This window comes from Oncorhynchus tshawytscha, linkage group LG06, assembly GCF_018296145.1.
Source record: "Oncorhynchus tshawytscha isolate Ot180627B linkage group LG06, Otsh_v2.0, whole genome shotgun sequence".
Classification (NCBI taxonomy): domain Eukaryota; kingdom Metazoa; phylum Chordata; class Actinopteri; order Salmoniformes; family Salmonidae; genus Oncorhynchus; species Oncorhynchus tshawytscha.
Window position 1 is genome coordinate 33041538 of NC_056434.1, and position 18080 is coordinate 33059617.

An 18080-nucleotide genomic window follows, 5' to 3' on the forward strand; every position below is an offset into this window, starting at 1 on the left:
TCTAATTTCAGCTACAATTTCTGAGCAAGTAAGGAAAAACACTAAACATTTTAAAATACTCCAAAGTTGGCTAGGAGTTGGTGTCACGCCCTGGTCTTAGTATTTTCTTTTTAATTATTTATTTGGTCAGGCCAGGGTGTGGTTTATTTTGTGTTGTGTTTATATATGGGTTTTTTTCGTAGGTTTTGGGATTGTGGCTTAGTGGGGTGTTCTAGCAAAGTCTATGGTTGCCTGAGGCGGTTCTCAATCAGAGGCAGGTGATTCTCGTTGTCTCTGATTGGGAACCATATTTAGGCAGCCATATTCTTTGAGTGTTTCGTGGGTGATTGTTCCTGTCTCAGTGTTTTGTATTTCACCAGATAGGCTGTATAGGTTTTGACGTTCCGTTTGTTGTTTTGTATTGTTCGTTTGTTCTATTTTCTTAAAGAACATGAGTTACCACCGCGCTGCATTTTAGTCCGACTCTCCTTTGACGGAAGAAAGCCGTAACAGTTGGCTAGAAAAGGAAGACCGTGTCTGTTTAGTGTTCTAGTAGGGAATATTTACACACACGTCTATGCATGGATGGAGGCACACACACAAACACACACACACTGTCTGCTCAGATCTCGGGGCTTTAAATCTCAGGCACTATAGAGAGGAGAGGAGAGAAGAAGCAGATTAGGGACACAATTATTCCTTATACCTAACCTCCTCTCACCCCTCCCTCCCTCTCTCATTCCCTCTCCCCAGTCACTTTCCTCTGGACACATTCAAGTTACCAGCTTTACACTCATTACTCTCAGGGACTGTGAATAGCTGCAAATGACATGTGTTTGAGTGTGTGGCGTGGTCTGTGAGTGACAATGATATCATCTACATCCCACTCCAACCCCCAGCCAACTGCATGCAATATTCTCTCTTCCTGTCTCTATCCCAGTGTGTGTGTGTGTGTGTGTGCGCGCAATGTTTCACAATGTTTCTAAAGGTTACAAAATAAAAACAATTCTTAGTAGGCAGACCCTGATGTTTTCATCTGAGCTCTTTGTTACTCTAAGCAACACCACAGTGGCTCAGCCCAGGATGTCAGGAGGTATGCCATCAATGTGATCCTGGTGGAATAGAGAGAAGAAAATAGAGCGAGAGGGGGAGGGAGAGAGGCCGTGAGATATAGAGAGAGGCAGAGATGGAGAGAAAGTGACAGAGACAGACAAAGGTGCTGTATGTCAGTAATGATATTATCAAGAGCTCAGAGAGTTAACTTTTGGCTCCATTGCACTTGGATATGCAGTGGACCCATTTGGTTATGGTTGCTCTAACAAGGACGCACATATGCACACACACACACAGGTAGATAGGCCTTTCCACACACATCACTGTCTGAATCTCATTGGTTTGACCCAGCTTGAGACAGCTACCTGTTGACATTGTGTGTGAACCTAGTAATACGTATTTGAATGTTTGACTTTTCCTTTGACCCTGAGAGTATGATCTGATTGGCTCTGGCAGTGTTGACGGCTAGGCCAGTGATCTTATTGGGTGACATTGTATTAGAGTGATTGTTGAGTGATTTGACTGGACAGGTGATGCCATGTTCCATTCTTGTGAGAGTCTTCTGATGTGGTTATATTGGCTTTGAAACCATCTAAATTTATCTGATTGACAGGGATGTTGGCAGATGATAGGCTGCTACTAGTAACATAAACGCTGGCTAATTTAGGTGAGTACGGAGTTATTTATATGAACTACTGGTATGGGATGTTTGATGTCTGTTGTGATCTGATTGGTTGTTTGTGCCTCTCTCTTGTCCTATAGGATAAAGGAATGGGTGGATCAGATACAGATAGAGCTGGTGACACTGGCAGACACCGCCAGTGCCGGGAAGAGCCTCACACAGGTGACCTAACCCTTCATAACATGTTATAACGCATAGTAAGCACTATATAACATAAAACATGGATATTTATCAAGAGACACTATGACAGTATGTGTAACCAGTGTGTATGCTCACTCTCTCTAGATCTTCCTGGACAACCAGAACCTGTACACAGTAGAGTCTAACGATGCAGAGGAACTAGTGGCTAGGGCAGCCAGGAACATAGAACAGCTGTTACTGAAGAGGGCTGGCGCTCTGGAAGTAAGACACAGGGTTTCTATGCTCCTCATATACCTCCAACAGCAAAGGCACGATGACTATTTGAGCTTTTGAAACAAGTGTGCTTGAGCGTTGAGGATGCCACTGCTACTATAATGCACCACAATGGAGTGGAGAGGGATTGAAATGAATGACACATTGACTCTTGGCTGTACGTATCTTATGGGGGTAATCACATGAATGTTAGGTTCCACTTGTAGAAAACTGAGGTGAGATGTGACAGTATAGGCCAGGACCAGGGGATGGTTAGAAGACCATGGTAATGTGAGGTGCAGGTTGGTAACAGGTTGGTGCAGGTTGGTAACAGACAGGAGTGATATACTGTATGGCTTTGAGCAGAAGTAGATCAGAGACACAACTCTCATCTTCCGCTGGAATATGAAGTATGAATATCTTCTGTCTTCGAACCCTTTCTAATATACAGTGGGGTTCGAAATGATTGACACCCTTGATAAAGGCAAGCAATAACGACAGTATAAAATATAAAATTCAAACACTGAGCTATATTGTATGCAAAAAAAGGTAAATTATATTATTTTATACTAATAGATGTGTTCGGATTAAGAGATTTTGTTTAACAAGAAATACCCCAAAAATCTATTTTGTACCCCTTCCTTTTTATAATTATGTTTTATAAATAAAGTAGTCAAAAGTTTAATATTTGGTCCCATATTCGACCCTCTTAACTTTCTCACTCATCATTATTCACGATTCGTTCAGGATGAATACGGAATGATTACAGATCATGCAGTCTCCTTCAAGGTGAGAAATGCAGCATGTCCTATTGGCAATATATTTGTTCTATGTACTGAGCTGTGACGGAGCTACTCTCTCGTATCTTAGCAGCCAGCTACACAGATTTTTAGCTAGCTAGCTAACGTTATATCCCAACAACATTGACGCTCAATATATTTTTGTTCTCAGCCATATTCAAAATGTAATTATTGAAATTGTATCTGTTTCGTTAGTTGACATTGTAACATCAACCTCTCCACCTGTAATGATTTTCTTCTGGGGAAAGAGAGGCGGACCAAAATGCAGTGTGGTTAGTTTTGTGCATCTTTAATAAAGATGAAAGTACAACAATCTACAAAACAAGAAATCTGGAAAAACCAAAACAGTCCTATCTGGTGCCACAAACACAAAGACAGGAACAATCACCCACAAAACCCAACACAAAACAGGCTACCTAAATAATCAAATCAAATCAAATTTTATTTGTCACATACACATGGTTAGCAGATGTTAATGCGAGTGTAGCGAAATGCTTGTGCTTCTAGTTCCGACAATGCAGTAATAACGAACAAGTAATCTAACTAACAATTCCAAAAAAAAAACTACTGTCTTATACACTGTAAGGGGATAAAGAATATGTACATAAGGATATATGAATGAGTGATGGTACAGAGCAGCATAGGCAAGATACAGTAGATGATATCGAGTACAGTATATACATATGAGATAAGTATGTAAACCAAGTGGCATAGTTAAAGTGGCTAGTGATACATGTATTACATAAGGATGCAGTCGATGATATAGAGTACAGTATCAACGTATGCATATGAGATGAATAATGTAGGGTAAGTAACATTATATAAGGTAGCATTGTTTAAAGTGGCTAGTGATATGTTTACATTTCCCATCAATTCCCATGATTAAAGTGGCTGGAGTAGAGTCAGTGTCATTGACAGTGTGTTGGCAGTAGCCACTCAATGTTAGTGGTGGCTGTTTAACAGTCTGATGGCCTTGAGATAGAAGCTGTTTTTCAGTCTCTCGGTCCCAGCTTTGATGCACCTGTACTGACCTCGCCTTCTGGATGACAGCGGGGTGAACAGGCAGTGGCTCGGGTGGTTGATGTCCTTGATGATCTTTATGGCCTTCCTGTAGCATCGGGTGGTGTAGGTGTCCTGGAGGGCAGGTAGTTTGCCCCGGTGATGCGTTGTGCAGACCTCACTACCCTCTGGAGAGCCTTACGGTTGAGGGCGGTGCAGTTGCCATACCAGGCGGTGATACAGCCCGCCAGGATGCTCTCGATTGTGCATCTGTAGAAGTTTGTGAGTGCTTTTGGTGACAAGCCGAATTTCTTCAGCCTCCTGAGGTTGAAGAGGCGCTGCTGCGCCTTCCTCACGATGCTGTCTGTGTGAGTGGACCAATTCAGTTTGTCTGTGATGTGTATGCCGAGGAACTTAAAACTTGCTACCCTCTCCACTACTGTTCCATCGATGTGGATGGGGGGTGTTCCCTCTGCTGTTTCCTGAAGTCCACAATCATCTCCTTAGTTTTGTTGACGTTGAGTGTGAGGTTATTTTCCTGACACCACACTCCGAGGGCCCTCACCTCCTCCCTGTTGGCCGTCTCGTCGTTGTTGGTAATCAAGCCTACCACTGTTGTGTCGTCCGCAAACTTGATGATTGAGTTGGAGGCGTGCATGGCCACGCAGTCGTGGGTGAACAGGGAGTACAGGAGAGGGCTCAGAACGCACCCTTGTGGGGCCCCAGTGTTGAGGATCAGCGGGGAGGAGATGTTGTTGCCTACCCTCACCACCTGGGGGCGGCCCGTCAGGAAGTCCAGTACCCAGTTGCACAGGGCGGGGTCGAGACCCAGGGTCTCGAGCTTGATGACGAGCTTGGAGGGTACTATGGTGTTGAATGCCGAGCTGTAGTCGATGAACAGCATTCTCACATAGGTATTCCTCTTGTCCAGATGGGTTAGGGCAGTGTGCAGTGTGGTTGAGATTGCATCGTCTGTGGACCTATTTGAGCGGTAAGCAAATTGGAGTGGGTCAAGGGTGTCAGGTAGGGTGGAGGTGATATGGTCCTTGACTAGTCTCTCAAAGCACTTCATGATGACGGATGTGAGTGCTACAGGGCGGTAGTCGTTTAGCTCAGTTACCTTAGCTTTCTTGGGAACAGGAACAATGGTGGCCCTCTTGAAGCATGTGGGAACAGCAGACTGGTATAGGGATTGATTGAATATGTCCGTAAACACACCGGCCAGCTGGTCTGCGCATGCTCTGAGGGCGCGGCTGGGGATGCCGTCTAGGCCTGCAGCCTTGCGAGGGTTAACACGTGTAAATGTCTTACTCACTTCGGCTGCAGTGAAGGAGAGACCGCATGTTTCCGTTGCAGGCCGTGTCAGTGGCACTGTATTGTCCTCAAAGCGGGCAAAAAAGTTATTTAGTCTGCCTGGGAGCAAGACATCCTGGTCCGTGACTGGGCTGGGTTTCTTCCTGTAGTCCGTGATTGACTGTAGACCCTGCCACATGCCTCTTGTGTCTGAGCCGTTGAATTGAGATTCTACTTTGTCTCTGTACTGGCGCTTAGCTTGTTTGATAGCCTTGCGGAGGTATGGTTCCCAATCAGAGACAATGACTAACACCTGCCTCTGATTGAGAACCATATCTGATTGAGAACCATATCAGGCCAAACATAGAAATAGACAAACCAGACACACAACATGGAATGCCCACCCAGCTCACGTCCTGACCAACACTAAAACAAGGAAAACACACACGAACGATGGTCAGAACGTGACACCACCATAGCTATTCTAGTTACAATAGCATAATGGCGTGACAATTTCATCAAACAGAAGTAGTAATATATAGCTGTCTTACCTTGATCATTGGTATTAGATACTCCTTGGCCATATCTCCAATATAATTTGGAGTCTCATCACAAAGCGTCCAATGTTGTTGCAGCATTTTAGCCTGATTTATTCTCACTTTCTGACAATTGTGTAATTCATAAACAACTTAGCTATTGAAATGGAAACATCAGGTGATGAGACCAATTACAGAAAATATTACAATACCAAAGCATAAAAAAACGTAACAATATTTCACTCAAGTCAACCTTACCAACATAATTATAATACATTCATCAGTACTATTCATATCAACCTTAGCTGAAACAAAGATCATTCACTTTTTTAAAGTGATGATGTAATGGTGAATGAATCACACATTGTTAAATGTGGTAGCTGCAAGCTGTCTGTGTTTCCATCCCTCTCAGTCCAATCACCAAAGACAGCTATAGTAGAGGGAGAGAGGTTAAAAACTTCTTCGGGATCGGTGTCCCTGCCACGGGACGGTTGCGCTAACGTAGGCTAATGCGATTAGCATGAGGTTGTAAGTAACAAGAACATTTCCCAGGACATAGACATATCTGATATTAGCAGAAAGCTTAAATTCTTGTTAATCTAACTGCACTGTCCAATTTACAGTAGCTATTACAGTGAAAAAATACCATGCTATTGTTTGAGGAGAGTGCACAGTTTTGAACATGAAAAGTTATTAATAAACAAATGAGGCACATTTGGGCAGTATTTTGAACAGAAATGCAATAGTTCATTTGATCAGTCTAAAACTTTGCACATACACTGCTGCATCCTCCTTCATGCGATACCCTTCCTGCAGGCTCACCCTGACATGACCCTCCAGCATGACAATGCCACCTGCTCATTCTGTGCGTGATTTCCTGCAAGACAGGAATGTCACTGTTCTGCCATGGTCAGCGAAGAGCCCGGATCTCAATCCCATTGAGCATGTCTGGGACTTGTTGGATCGGAGGGTGAGGGCTAGGGCCATTCCCCCCAGAAATGTCCGGGAACTTGCAGGTGCCTTGGTGGAATAGTGGGGTAACATCTCACAACAAGAACTGGCAAATCTGGTGGTCCATGAGGAGGAGATTCACTGCAGTACTTAATGCAGCTGGTGGCCACACCACATACTGACTCTACTTTTGATTTTGAACCCCCCTTTGTTCAGGGACACATTATTTCATTTCTGTTAGTCACATGTCTGTGGAACTTGTTCAGTTTATGTCTCAGTTGTTGAATCTTGTTATGTTCATACAAATATTTACACGTTAAGTTTGCTGAAAATAAATGTAGGTGACGGTTAGAGGACGTTGCTGAGTTTACATATGAGATGAGATGAGATGAGTAATGCAAGATGTGTAAACATTATTAAAGTGGCATTAAAGTGGCAACCAATCACAAGGGGCAAACTATTTGCCCTCCAGGACACCTACAGCACCCAGTGTCATAGGAAGGCCAAAAAGATCATCAAGGACAACAACCACCCAAGCCACTGCCTGTTCACCCCGCTACCATCCAGAAGGCGAGGTCAGTACAGGTGCATCAAAGCTGGGACCGAGAGACTGAGAAACAGCTTCTGTCTCAAGGCCATCAGACTGTTAAACAGCCTCTAACACAGAGAGGCTGCTGCCTACATGCAGACTTGAAATCATTGGCCATTTTAATAATGGATCACTAGTCACTTTAATAATGCCACTTTAATGTTTACATATCTTGCATTACTCATCTCATATGTATATACTGTATTATATACCATCTATTGCATCTTGCCTATGCCCCTCGGCCATCGCTCATCCATATATTTATATGTACATATTATTATTCCATCCCTTTACTTAGATTTGTGTGTTTTAGGTAGTTGTTGTGGATTTGTTAGATTACTTGTTAGATATTGCTGCACTGTCGGAACTAGAAGCACAAGCATTTCACTTCACTCACATCTGCTTTACATGTGTATGTGACCAACACAATTTGATTTGATGCAATGTTAAGCTAGTGGGTTTGATTCCCGGTGGTACTTCTATGTAAAATGTATGCATGCATGACTGTATGCCTCCTTGGATAAAAACATCTGCTAAATGACATATGTTTTCTTGTACAGCTCCAATCGCAATTTTGTCCACAGCTCAAGATGCAGCGTGTGTGTAATCTCAGTCCCCACAGTAGGGTGAAAGGTCCTTGCCAATGACTAATGGCCCAGTCCAAAACCTCACCCAGAGTAATACCTCATACACAGACACCACAGACGCAGTGTGTGTGTGTGTGTGTTTATGTTCCTCTCTCTGTCATAGAGAAGCTGGACCTCTGAGGTGTGTAGTATATTTTGTACTTTGGTGGCCTGATGTCTGTGTAACGTTGGTTGGTCTGTGCCTGTCTAACTGACTTGGGTTTGTCACAAGACTATTTTGGGCTGCTGAGCTAAAGGCTTGGCTTCAGTCTCATGGGAGTGAACCACCTGTCTAATCAAATTGTATTTGTCACATGCTTCGTAAACAGCAGGTGTAGACTAACAGTGAAATGCTTATCTGCGGGCCCTTCCCAAAATTGCAGAGAGAAAAAAAGAGAATTAATAGAAAAATAACACAAGGAATAAGTCAACAATGAGTACGATAACTTGGCTATATACACAGGGTACAGTATCAAGTCGATGTGCAGGGTTACGAGGTAATTCAGGCACAGGAGGTTGGTAGCACCTTAATTGGAGAGGATGGGCACGTGGTAATGGCTGGAGTGGATAGGTGGAAAGATACCCAGACATTATTATGAGCCATCTGCCCTGCAGCAACCTCCACTGAATTGAGGTAAATACAGTGCATTCAGAAAGTATTCAGACCCTTTGACTTTTTCCACATTTTGTTAAGTTACAGCCTTATTCTAAAATTGATTAAATTGTTTTTTCCCCTCATCAATGTACACACATATACCATAACCTGCAAAAACAGGTTTAGGCATTTTTGTAGATTTATAAAAATTTTTAAAAAAGGTAAATATCACTTTTACAGTTGAGGTCATAAGTTTACATACACATACACAGTAATTGATTTTGAATCTTGTTGTGATCCAGCTCTTTCAGAGCTTATCCTAGCTCTCTGTGTGTTCCAACAAAGTTGGTGCCATTGTCTGTTCTGATACTTGTTACTGGGCCCCTTCGACAGATGAACCTGCGCAGGGCATTGATGCAGGAATCAGTATCCAGATAACTAGCAGCTTCTAGATGGACAGCTCGACTCACAAGGCAAGTAAAGATCACACCATACCGCTTCACATGAACTCGGCCTCGCTTCAACTCTATGGGGCCGAAGTAATCTATGCCCACATGGGTGAAAGACGGGAAATCAGGTGACACCCGATCTTGTGGAAGGTCGGCCATCTTCTGTTCTCCAGCTCTAGCTTGCATCTGCAAGACACTGCTCTTAAGGATCTTCCTTGCTAAGGAGTTGGCACAGGGTATCCAATATTGCTGGCGAAGTCTAGAAAGCATGTGACCTCTCCCAGAGTGGCCAACCTGCTCATGGATGTGGAGTAAGATCAGTTTGGAGATGTGGGAGTCTTTGGGGAGGATCATGGGATTCTTTAGTTCCGTAGGCATAGCAGATTTGCTTAACTTTCCAACCACTCTCAGAATGTCATTACAGATTGATCCAATTTTGTGTGAGAACTTTCCTTTTCTGGCTTAACTAGAATAAGTCTCTTCAGTTTCAGCATCCAGGCAACTGCTTTCTTCAAGCTGTTCCATGTTGAATAGTACTCAATCAGTTTGCTGGTTTGACTCTTTTCTTCCACACTTGTACTGTTTACGATTACATCTTTTCTCACCTCTGGATCATCCAGAGGGATGGAGCCAAGCTCCTCGGGGACTTTCAGCCATTGAGTTTCTGTTTTTTCCAGGAATTCTGGTCCTTTGCGCCATCGCTTTGAGTTCAGGAAAATTTCAACATGTAATCAATCCTCTTGAGGCATCATCGGCTGGGTTGTGTTTGGAGTTCAAATACCTCCACTGTTTTGCTTTCGATAGGTCACGGATCATAGCAACCCTATTAGCCACAAAGGTATAGAATCTCTTGGTATCGTTGCGGATGTATTTTAGCACAGACTGGCTGTCTGTCCAGAAAGTTGACTCCTCAAGTTCAATCTGGAGCTCCAGTCTTAACATCCTGTCCACTCGCACTACCAATGTTGCTGCAGCAAGTTCCAGTCTGGGGATTGTCATCTGCTTGAGTGGAGTCAACCTTGATTTCCCCAGTACGAATGCGATGTGGACCTTTTCCATACCGTTTGTGAACCTAAGGTAGTTTGCCGTGCCATAACCTTGTTCACTTGCATCACCGAAGTGATGCAGCTGTGCGGTCTTGACTTGACCAAAGTTCTCAGGCATCATACACATGTCTCTGGAATCTGGAGAGCTGGTCCAGCTCTGAGAGCCATCTCTTCCATGAAATAGAATGTTCTTCAGGGATGACTTCGTCCCAACCACACTTTAGCTTGCAGAGCACTTGAAGAATTTGCTTTGCCTTTTAATACGAATGGGGCGAGGGAACCTAATGGATCATAAATAGGAGCTGACAGTTGAGAGAATACCTCTTTGTGTAAGGGGTCTGTTCTTGACAGTGACTCGGAAGGTAAAGGCATCACTTTCAATGTTCCATCGGATTCCAAGTGCTCTTTCAACAGGCAGCTTTTCTCTGTCCAGGCCCAGTTCTTTTATCTGCTTGACTTTGTGTTCATCAGGGATAGAAGCCAGCACAGTGCGGCTGTTGCTGACCCACTTGGTCAATTTGACCCCACCCTGAGAGCACACATCCCTGAGTTTTTTTGTGAGAGCTATGGCTTGTTCTTCTGTGGCCACTGACTTGAGGCAGTCATCAACATAGAAGTTGGACTTGACTGTTTGAATCACCTCTTCATCGTACCTCTCACAGTTGTCTTCTGCTGTCGTTCGCAGTGCAAAGTTTGCACAACTTGGAGAGGATATAGCACCGAAAAGATGTACCGTCCTCCTGTACTCCTCCAATCTTTTGTTAGTATCACCGTCCGGGCACCATAGGAATCGCAGGAAGTCTAAGTATTCTTCATGGTCACATACTTGATGGAACATTCCTTCGATGTCTGCCATCATGGCAATGTGCTCTTGTCGAAATCTTAGCAAGAATCCTATAAGTGTGTTTAACAGGTCAGGGCCTTGAAGGAGTTCACTGTTAAGAGATGTACCTTTATAGGATGATGAACAGTCAAACACCACTCGTATCGTTCCTTTGTGCCTATGGTGAATGCCATGGTGTGGTATGTACCATACCGTGTCTTTCTCTCTGAGGAGTTGTTCTTGTGGTACCTTCTCGGCATAACCTTTTGTTATCATCTCTTCCATGAAGCCTTTGTACTCTGCAGCGTAACCTTTGTCCTTCTTGAACTTCCTGATAATATTTAGAGCCCGCTGCTTTGCCATGTCACGATTGTTTGGCAGGACTACATCTTTGTTGCGAAAGGGCAACTGGAAGTAGTAGTGATGGCCTTTGAGGGTTATGGAGCTTGATACGATCTCCATAAACATACGATCCTCAGCTGACATCTCACTTTTCTCTTCATACTCTCTTTCAGGGAAGTCATGGTTGAACTGATTTACAAGAAGAACCCCCAGGTCGGCCATTGAGATGTGATTGGCCATCACCGTAGGATGCCCAGATTCTTCTGCCATGGTACAACCGTTAAAAGGACTGTTCATCACCCATCCAAAGAGTGTTTTCACTGCATACGGTCCGTTGCCTTGACTATTTATGATTTGCCAGGGTTCCATTGCCTTTGGAGCATTTACGCCAATCAGGAGTTCGACGTCAGCATCAATTTCCTTCAACTGAACCTCTTTCAGGTATGGCCACCTTTTGAGATCTGTTTGAGTGGGAATAATGTGTCGCCTTCCACATTGCCAATCTCTAATCCAGATATGTCAAAGCTCTTGGTAGGACACTCCTGCCCCATTGTTCGTAGCAGAATTTCAGTCTCACTGCCTTTAGCTTGCAACTGCCTCATGAGTTTCTCCGTACAAAATGTTGCTGAGCTACCAGAATTGAGAAACGCATAGGTTAACGCAGACTTGCTTCCATTTGCCATCTTTACTTGAACTGGCACTATTGCAAGTGCACAATCTGTACCGGCCCCGGTATCTTCACCAGCTTCCAGTGAAACAAGAGCACTGCTGACAGTCTCCTCCCGCTTTACTGCTACACCCCTCGTATCTGCCTTCAGAGATCTAAATCTCTCTCTTCCTTCAATGTGCAGGATAGTGGGGTGCTTTCTTTGACAGCTCTGACAGGTCATCATTCTTTTACATTCTTTGCTTAAGTGTCCTTTCATCAAACAGCCAAAACAAAGGCCTTTTGATCTCAGAAACTCAACCTTGGCTTCGTGTGGCTGTGCCTTCACCTGTTGGCAGTCGACCAAGAAATGCTCACCAGCGCAAAATACACATGAGAAACTGGGAGCAATAGAAGGGTAGGTGCCTGGTTTCTTGACTTTGAATGTTTGTTCTTTTAGAGGTTTTTCAGAGTCGCAATCTGCCACTTCAGCTACTGCAGTGGCAAAGCTGCTTCCCCTACTCTTGGACTTGAACTGCTGTTTAAAGTCGGCTTCTGTTTTGGTTTAAAAACGTTTTGTTGTTCTTGAATAGTACAACGGATCCTGCAGTATTTTGGCCTGTTTTTCCATGAACGTCACAAGGTCACTGAACTGGGCCCTCAGGTGGCTTCTCTCTAAAATATCACATGCCGTAGACCTCCATTTGTCCCTTAGTTTGTAGGGAAGTTTTGACATGATCAACTTTATGTTGGAGGGAAGATTAAGCTCTTCCATGTTCTGTAGGTCTTGAATGGCATTACAGCAACCTCTAAGATAGAGTGCATAGCCACCCAGTCCCTTTCCATCATCCGGTTTGATGTTTATCCAGTTCCAAGCTTTTTCCTTGTAAGCAGTGGTGACTTTGATTTCATTGCCAAAGTGTTCCTTTAACAACCTTTAAGCCTCTGCATAGCCTCTTCTGGCTTCCATATGCAGACAACTACGGACCAGATCCTTGTGCTGACCAGAGGTGTACTGTTCCAGGTAATAGAGCCTATCCTGGTGACTGCTTGTCTTATCTTCTATACCATGCTCAAATGCACGCACGAATGGCCTAAAGTTTAGCGGATCACCGTCAAACATAGGTATCTCCCTAACAGGGAGTGTGGGAGGACAGGGAGTGTGGCCTGTTTGTGCTGTAGTACAAGAAGGTCAGCAATTTCATTCTGCCTTTGCATGACAGTAGAGAGGTTACAGGGGCGCTAAAATAAGGTCAATTGTACGGACCAAGGCGATGTACAAAAGTGAGTGAGTTTACGTTAGCTAGATAACTAGCAGGAGTTAGCTGTGTATTGTCAGCTAATTTGATGTGTAAAGCGAGAAAATAAACCCTTTTAATTGTCTGCACATTTTTGTGAATTATTGTATTATTCAAGTGTGAAATGGTTTGGTTGCATTATTCCATAGTGTGATATGTTTTAGAGAGAAAAGTTACTAGGATTGTTAGATAGTTTGTGCTTACTGGCTAGTGACTAATGTGACACTTACGGTCAATTTGAATGTGGTGTTGCCAGACACAACGAAAGGTAAGGGATGGATGTGATGTGAAAAGTAGAAATCTCTTTTGGCGCTCCGCTCCTCGGACTCCTTCATCACCTGTAGTGGGAACAAGGAAAGGAAATAATACCCCCATTCTCTGTGTAATGTGATTGAAGCCATTTGTTTGTCTTTCGTATTGAGATTTCAGTGTGATCTCAGTTTTGTTCCTTCTTTTCACTCATGTAATTACATTGTTCTATCAGTTCAATCAGTCTGATGATTTGTACAACACACATATATATATATATGTATATATATTCGTTACATTTGGATTCCCTGCCACTATTTCATTTTAAAACCCTGATGATAAATGTGTTCATGAGGTGTGCAATTGTTTTGATTGATTTAGTAACTTGTTTATGATGGCTGTGATGTTGGTGATATTCTGGTGTAGTGTACTTATTGTATTTTGTTGTACTTTTTTTTCTTTTGCATTGTGGTCTCAGGGCACCATTGAAAATTAGACCCTGGTCTCAGTTGGGCTCCCCCGATTAACTAAAATTTAGTACAATTAGATATGCAACCAAGTGATTTTGCAAGCTAGCATATAATGTGTATTGCCTTTAAATGGATACTTTGAGATTTATGGCAATGAAACCCTTTAACGACTTCCCCAGAGTCAACTTGTGGATACCATTTTTAGCATTGGCTCACAAAACTACTTCCAACTTCCTTCATACTGGACGCAGAGACATAAACATGGTATCCACAAGTCCATCTGACATTGTCAAAATCTCTCTTTTTTAAGTGTATTTTAAGAATGATGCAAATACTGTACAGTAGATGATGATGCCCTTATTGACATTTGAATCCGTGTTGAGGGGAATATCTGTCTAGTGGGTTGTCTATGTACAGTGAGGTCATGAAATTGTTGACATCCTTTGTCATGGTTCCTCCTAACACCAGAGGGCGGAAGCGACCGCCCCAGAGTCTTTTATTGGACTTAGGTGTGTCTTATTATTTCATAATTGTGTCCCCGTATTAAGAGATGTATTTTCTGTGGTCCTTTGCAAAAGCTTGAATTGTTTACCGTGTGTGGTCGTTTCCTGAGTGAGTGGTCGAGAATTAGTGTTTATTGTTTTTTCAAGTGTACTGTGATCCTGCGGCTACCGTATCTCAGTAAAGTATTGTGTTTATCCTTAACCACTGATTCCTTGTCTGGTCTCTTCTCTGCACCTACAACCTTACATCATCACACCATTTATAAAGATGAACAAAAATGTTTGTATAAAATAAATTATTCAAATACCGAGCTATATTGTATGCTCCAAAAAACTGGGAAATTATATAATTTTATACAAGTACCAATTGCTTAGAGTAAGCAATTTTGTTTATTGACAAACCGGTGTTCAATACCTCACCTTGAATAACGGCACTGAAGCCTTTTCCTAAAATGTTTTATCAGTTGAAGAACATATTGGGAGGGATCTTAGACCATTCCTCCATACAGAATCCTTCCAGATCCTTGATATCCTTCTTATGCACGCATGGACTGCCCTCTTCAATTCAAACCACAGGTTTTCAATGGGATTCAAGTTTGGAGACTGAGATGGCTGTTGCAAAATGTTGATTTTTGTGGCCAATTAAACATTTACAGTGCAGTAGGGACTCTCCATGTGTTTACTGTTTGGTTATCTGTGTAAAACCTAGCTATCAAATCAAATCAAAATCAAATCAAATTTATTTATATAGCCCTTCGTACATCAGCTGATATCTCAAAGTGCTGTACAGAAACCCAGCCTAAAACCCCAAACAGCAAGCAATGCAGGTGTAGAAGCACGGTGGCTAGGAAAAGCTCCCTAGAAAGGCCAAAACCTAGGAAGAAACCTAGAGAGGAACCAGGCTATGTGGGGTGGCCAGTCCTCTTCTGGCTGTGCCGGGTGGAGATTATAACAGAACATGGCCAAGATGTTCAAATGTTCATAAATGACCAGCATGGTCGAATAATAATAAGGCAGAACAGTTGAAACTGGAGCAGCAGCACAGTCAGGTGGAAGTTGAAACTGGAGCAGCAGCATGGCCAGGTGGACTGGGGACAGCAAGGAGTCATCATGTCAGGTAGTCCTGGGGCATGGTCCTAGGGCTCAGGTCAGTTGAAACTGGAACAGCAGCATGGCCAGGTGGACTGGGGACAGCAAGGAGTCATCATGTCAGGTAGTCCTGGAGCTCAGGTCCTAGGGCTCAGGTCCTCCGAGAGAAAGAAAGAGAGAAGGAGAGAATTAGAGAACGCACACTTAGATTCACACAGGACACCAATAGGACAGGAGAAGTACTCCAGATATAACAAACTGACCCCAGCCCCCGACACATAAACTACTGCAGCATAAATACTGGAGGCTGAGACAGGAGGGGTCAGGAGACACTGTGGCCCCATCCGAGGTCACCCCCGGACAGGGCCAAACAGGAAGGATATAACCCCACCCACTTTGCCAAAGCACAGCCCCCACACCACTAGAGGGATATCTTCAACCACCAACTTACCATCCTGAGACAAGGCTGAGTATAGCCCACAAAGAGCTCCGCCACGGCACAACCAAAGGGGGGGGCGCCAACCCAGACAGGATGACCACAACAGTGAATCAACCCACTCAGGTGACGCACCACCTCCAGGGACGGCATGAGAGAGCCCCAGTAAGCCAGTGACCCAGCCCCTGTAATAGGGTTAGAGGCAGAGAATCCCAGTGGAAAGAGGGGAACCGGCCAGGCAGAGACAGCAAGGGCGGTTCGTTGCTCCAGAACCTTTCCGTTCACCTTCCCACTCCTGGGCCAGACTACACTCAATCATATGACCCACTGAAGAGATGAGTCTTCAGTAAAGACTTAAAGGTTGAGACCGAGTTTGCGTCTCTGACATGGGTAGGCAGACCGTTCCATAAAAATGGAGCTCTATAGGAGAAAGCCCTGCCTCCAGCTGTTTGCTTAGAAATTCTAGGGACAATTAGGAGGCCTGTGTCTTGTGACCGTAGCGTACGTGTAGGTATGTACGGCAGGACCAAATCAGAGAGATAGGTAGGAGCAAGCCCATGTAATGCTTTGTAGGTTAGCAGTAAAACCTTGAAATCAGCCCTTGCTTTGACAGGAAGCCAGTGTAGAGAGGCTAGCACTGGAGTAATATGATCAATTTTTTTGGTTCTAGTCAGGATTCTAGCAGCCGTATTTAGCACTAACTGAAGTTTATTTAGTGCTTTATCCGGGTAGCCGGAAAATAGAGCATTGCAGTAGTCTAACCTAGAAGTGACAAAAGCATGGATAAATTTTTCTGCATCATTTTCTGCATCACCAGCTATGGTCTGGTGTCATTGACCTTACCATTACACATCACATAGACACGTTAATGATGAGATAGTATGGAGGGAAATAGATGGCAGGACTGAATGGACGGAGACATATTTATATAGTGTGTATTCACGTGTGTGTGTACGTCAGTATATGTACGCGTGTGTATATTTGCCTGTGTATTTGTGTCGGTGTCTGTATTTATAGCTCCTCACAGCCTGTGCAGAGGAGGTGGAAACAGAACCAGGTCTGGAACACAGCCGAGGTCTTCAGGAACGCACCGGGGAGGTTGTTATAGTCTTACTTTTCTAATCAGGAATGTGACGGAATGTTTCCCCTTTCCTGCCTGTTCATTGTTTTGCAAGACTTTTGGACCATCATAAGAGGGTTCATGTCTATTCTAGTATTCTAATTCCTAATTCAATGACTCACAAGCGCACACACAACCCTAACACCATGTAATTCCATAAACACATTGTATCCACGGCAACTTACAGTTAGTTACACATGCACCTTGCTGTGTCACGCTAACATACTGTGGCTACTGTGTAGTAACGAGGGTGCTGGACTTCCCGTTAATGACTTGGGGCTGACAGGAGACCCCAGGCCTGTAGTTAAGGCCTGGGGACTTCCTAACATTCCACGTGATATTTTATATGTGATATGTGTGCTTTGTAGCCGGCGGGATTAGAATCCAGGTCTTCCACAGGAGAAGCCAATGTCTTGAGCATTAGACAAAGAGGTCTGACACTGGGTTTCTATTCCAATGTATGAATATCTCTCAATCTCAGAGTATTGACTGTTCAATTCAAAATGCGTCTGTCAAACTGTAATCGAGAAAATCACAGAATTTGCTCAAATTGTGTAATTAAGACTTATTTTAATATAAAAAGCATTTCAAGAATATTGACGTCTTGATTATTTCCAAAGTAAAGGTTACCAAAATCTAATATATTGATAAAAGCACACTTTAACCTCAATGTCAACTTGTTTTGACATTGCATTGTTGTTTTTAGCTGTACATATTATGTATTTTGGATGTTTTCACTGTATTTTGAATACTTTCAGACAATACGATTAATCACAATGCACTAAAATAACAAAAGGTTAACTTATTAACTCTGACAGCCGTAAGCCCAAAGTCATCACTTTGTAGGAAAGTACAGTAAATACACTCAATTTGAGCCCTTGTTCTTAAAAAACAATGTATAAAAGAAATAAGACATCATCCACAACTGCTTCTTGTGCTTATTGACTAGCATATTGTATGTTTTTATTGCGTTTAACTTGTAAATTTTAAAATTGTATGATTTGTGTTCATGCGTGGCTCTATTGAAAAAGAGGTCTTGGTCTCAATGAAATTTTCCTGCTAAAATAAAGGTTAAGTAAATAAAATAAATACAAGAAGCAGCTACTTAGCGTG

The 18080-nt window shown here is 43.2% G+C and overlaps 1 protein-coding gene across 1 annotated transcript in view; it reads left to right on the forward strand.

Annotated features, from left to right (window-relative positions):
* LOC112245181 (voltage-dependent calcium channel subunit alpha-2/delta-1-like) overlaps positions 1-18080 on the forward strand; it is a 105033-nt gene that overhangs the window by 11957 nt on the left and 74996 nt on the right. The window contains exons 2-3 of the mRNA XM_042323201.1: positions 1795-1876; positions 2000-2116. Of these exons, the coding sequence (XP_042179135.1) occupies positions 1795-1876; positions 2000-2116 (199 nt within the window). The remainder of the gene's footprint in view (positions 1-1794; positions 1877-1999; positions 2117-18080) is intronic.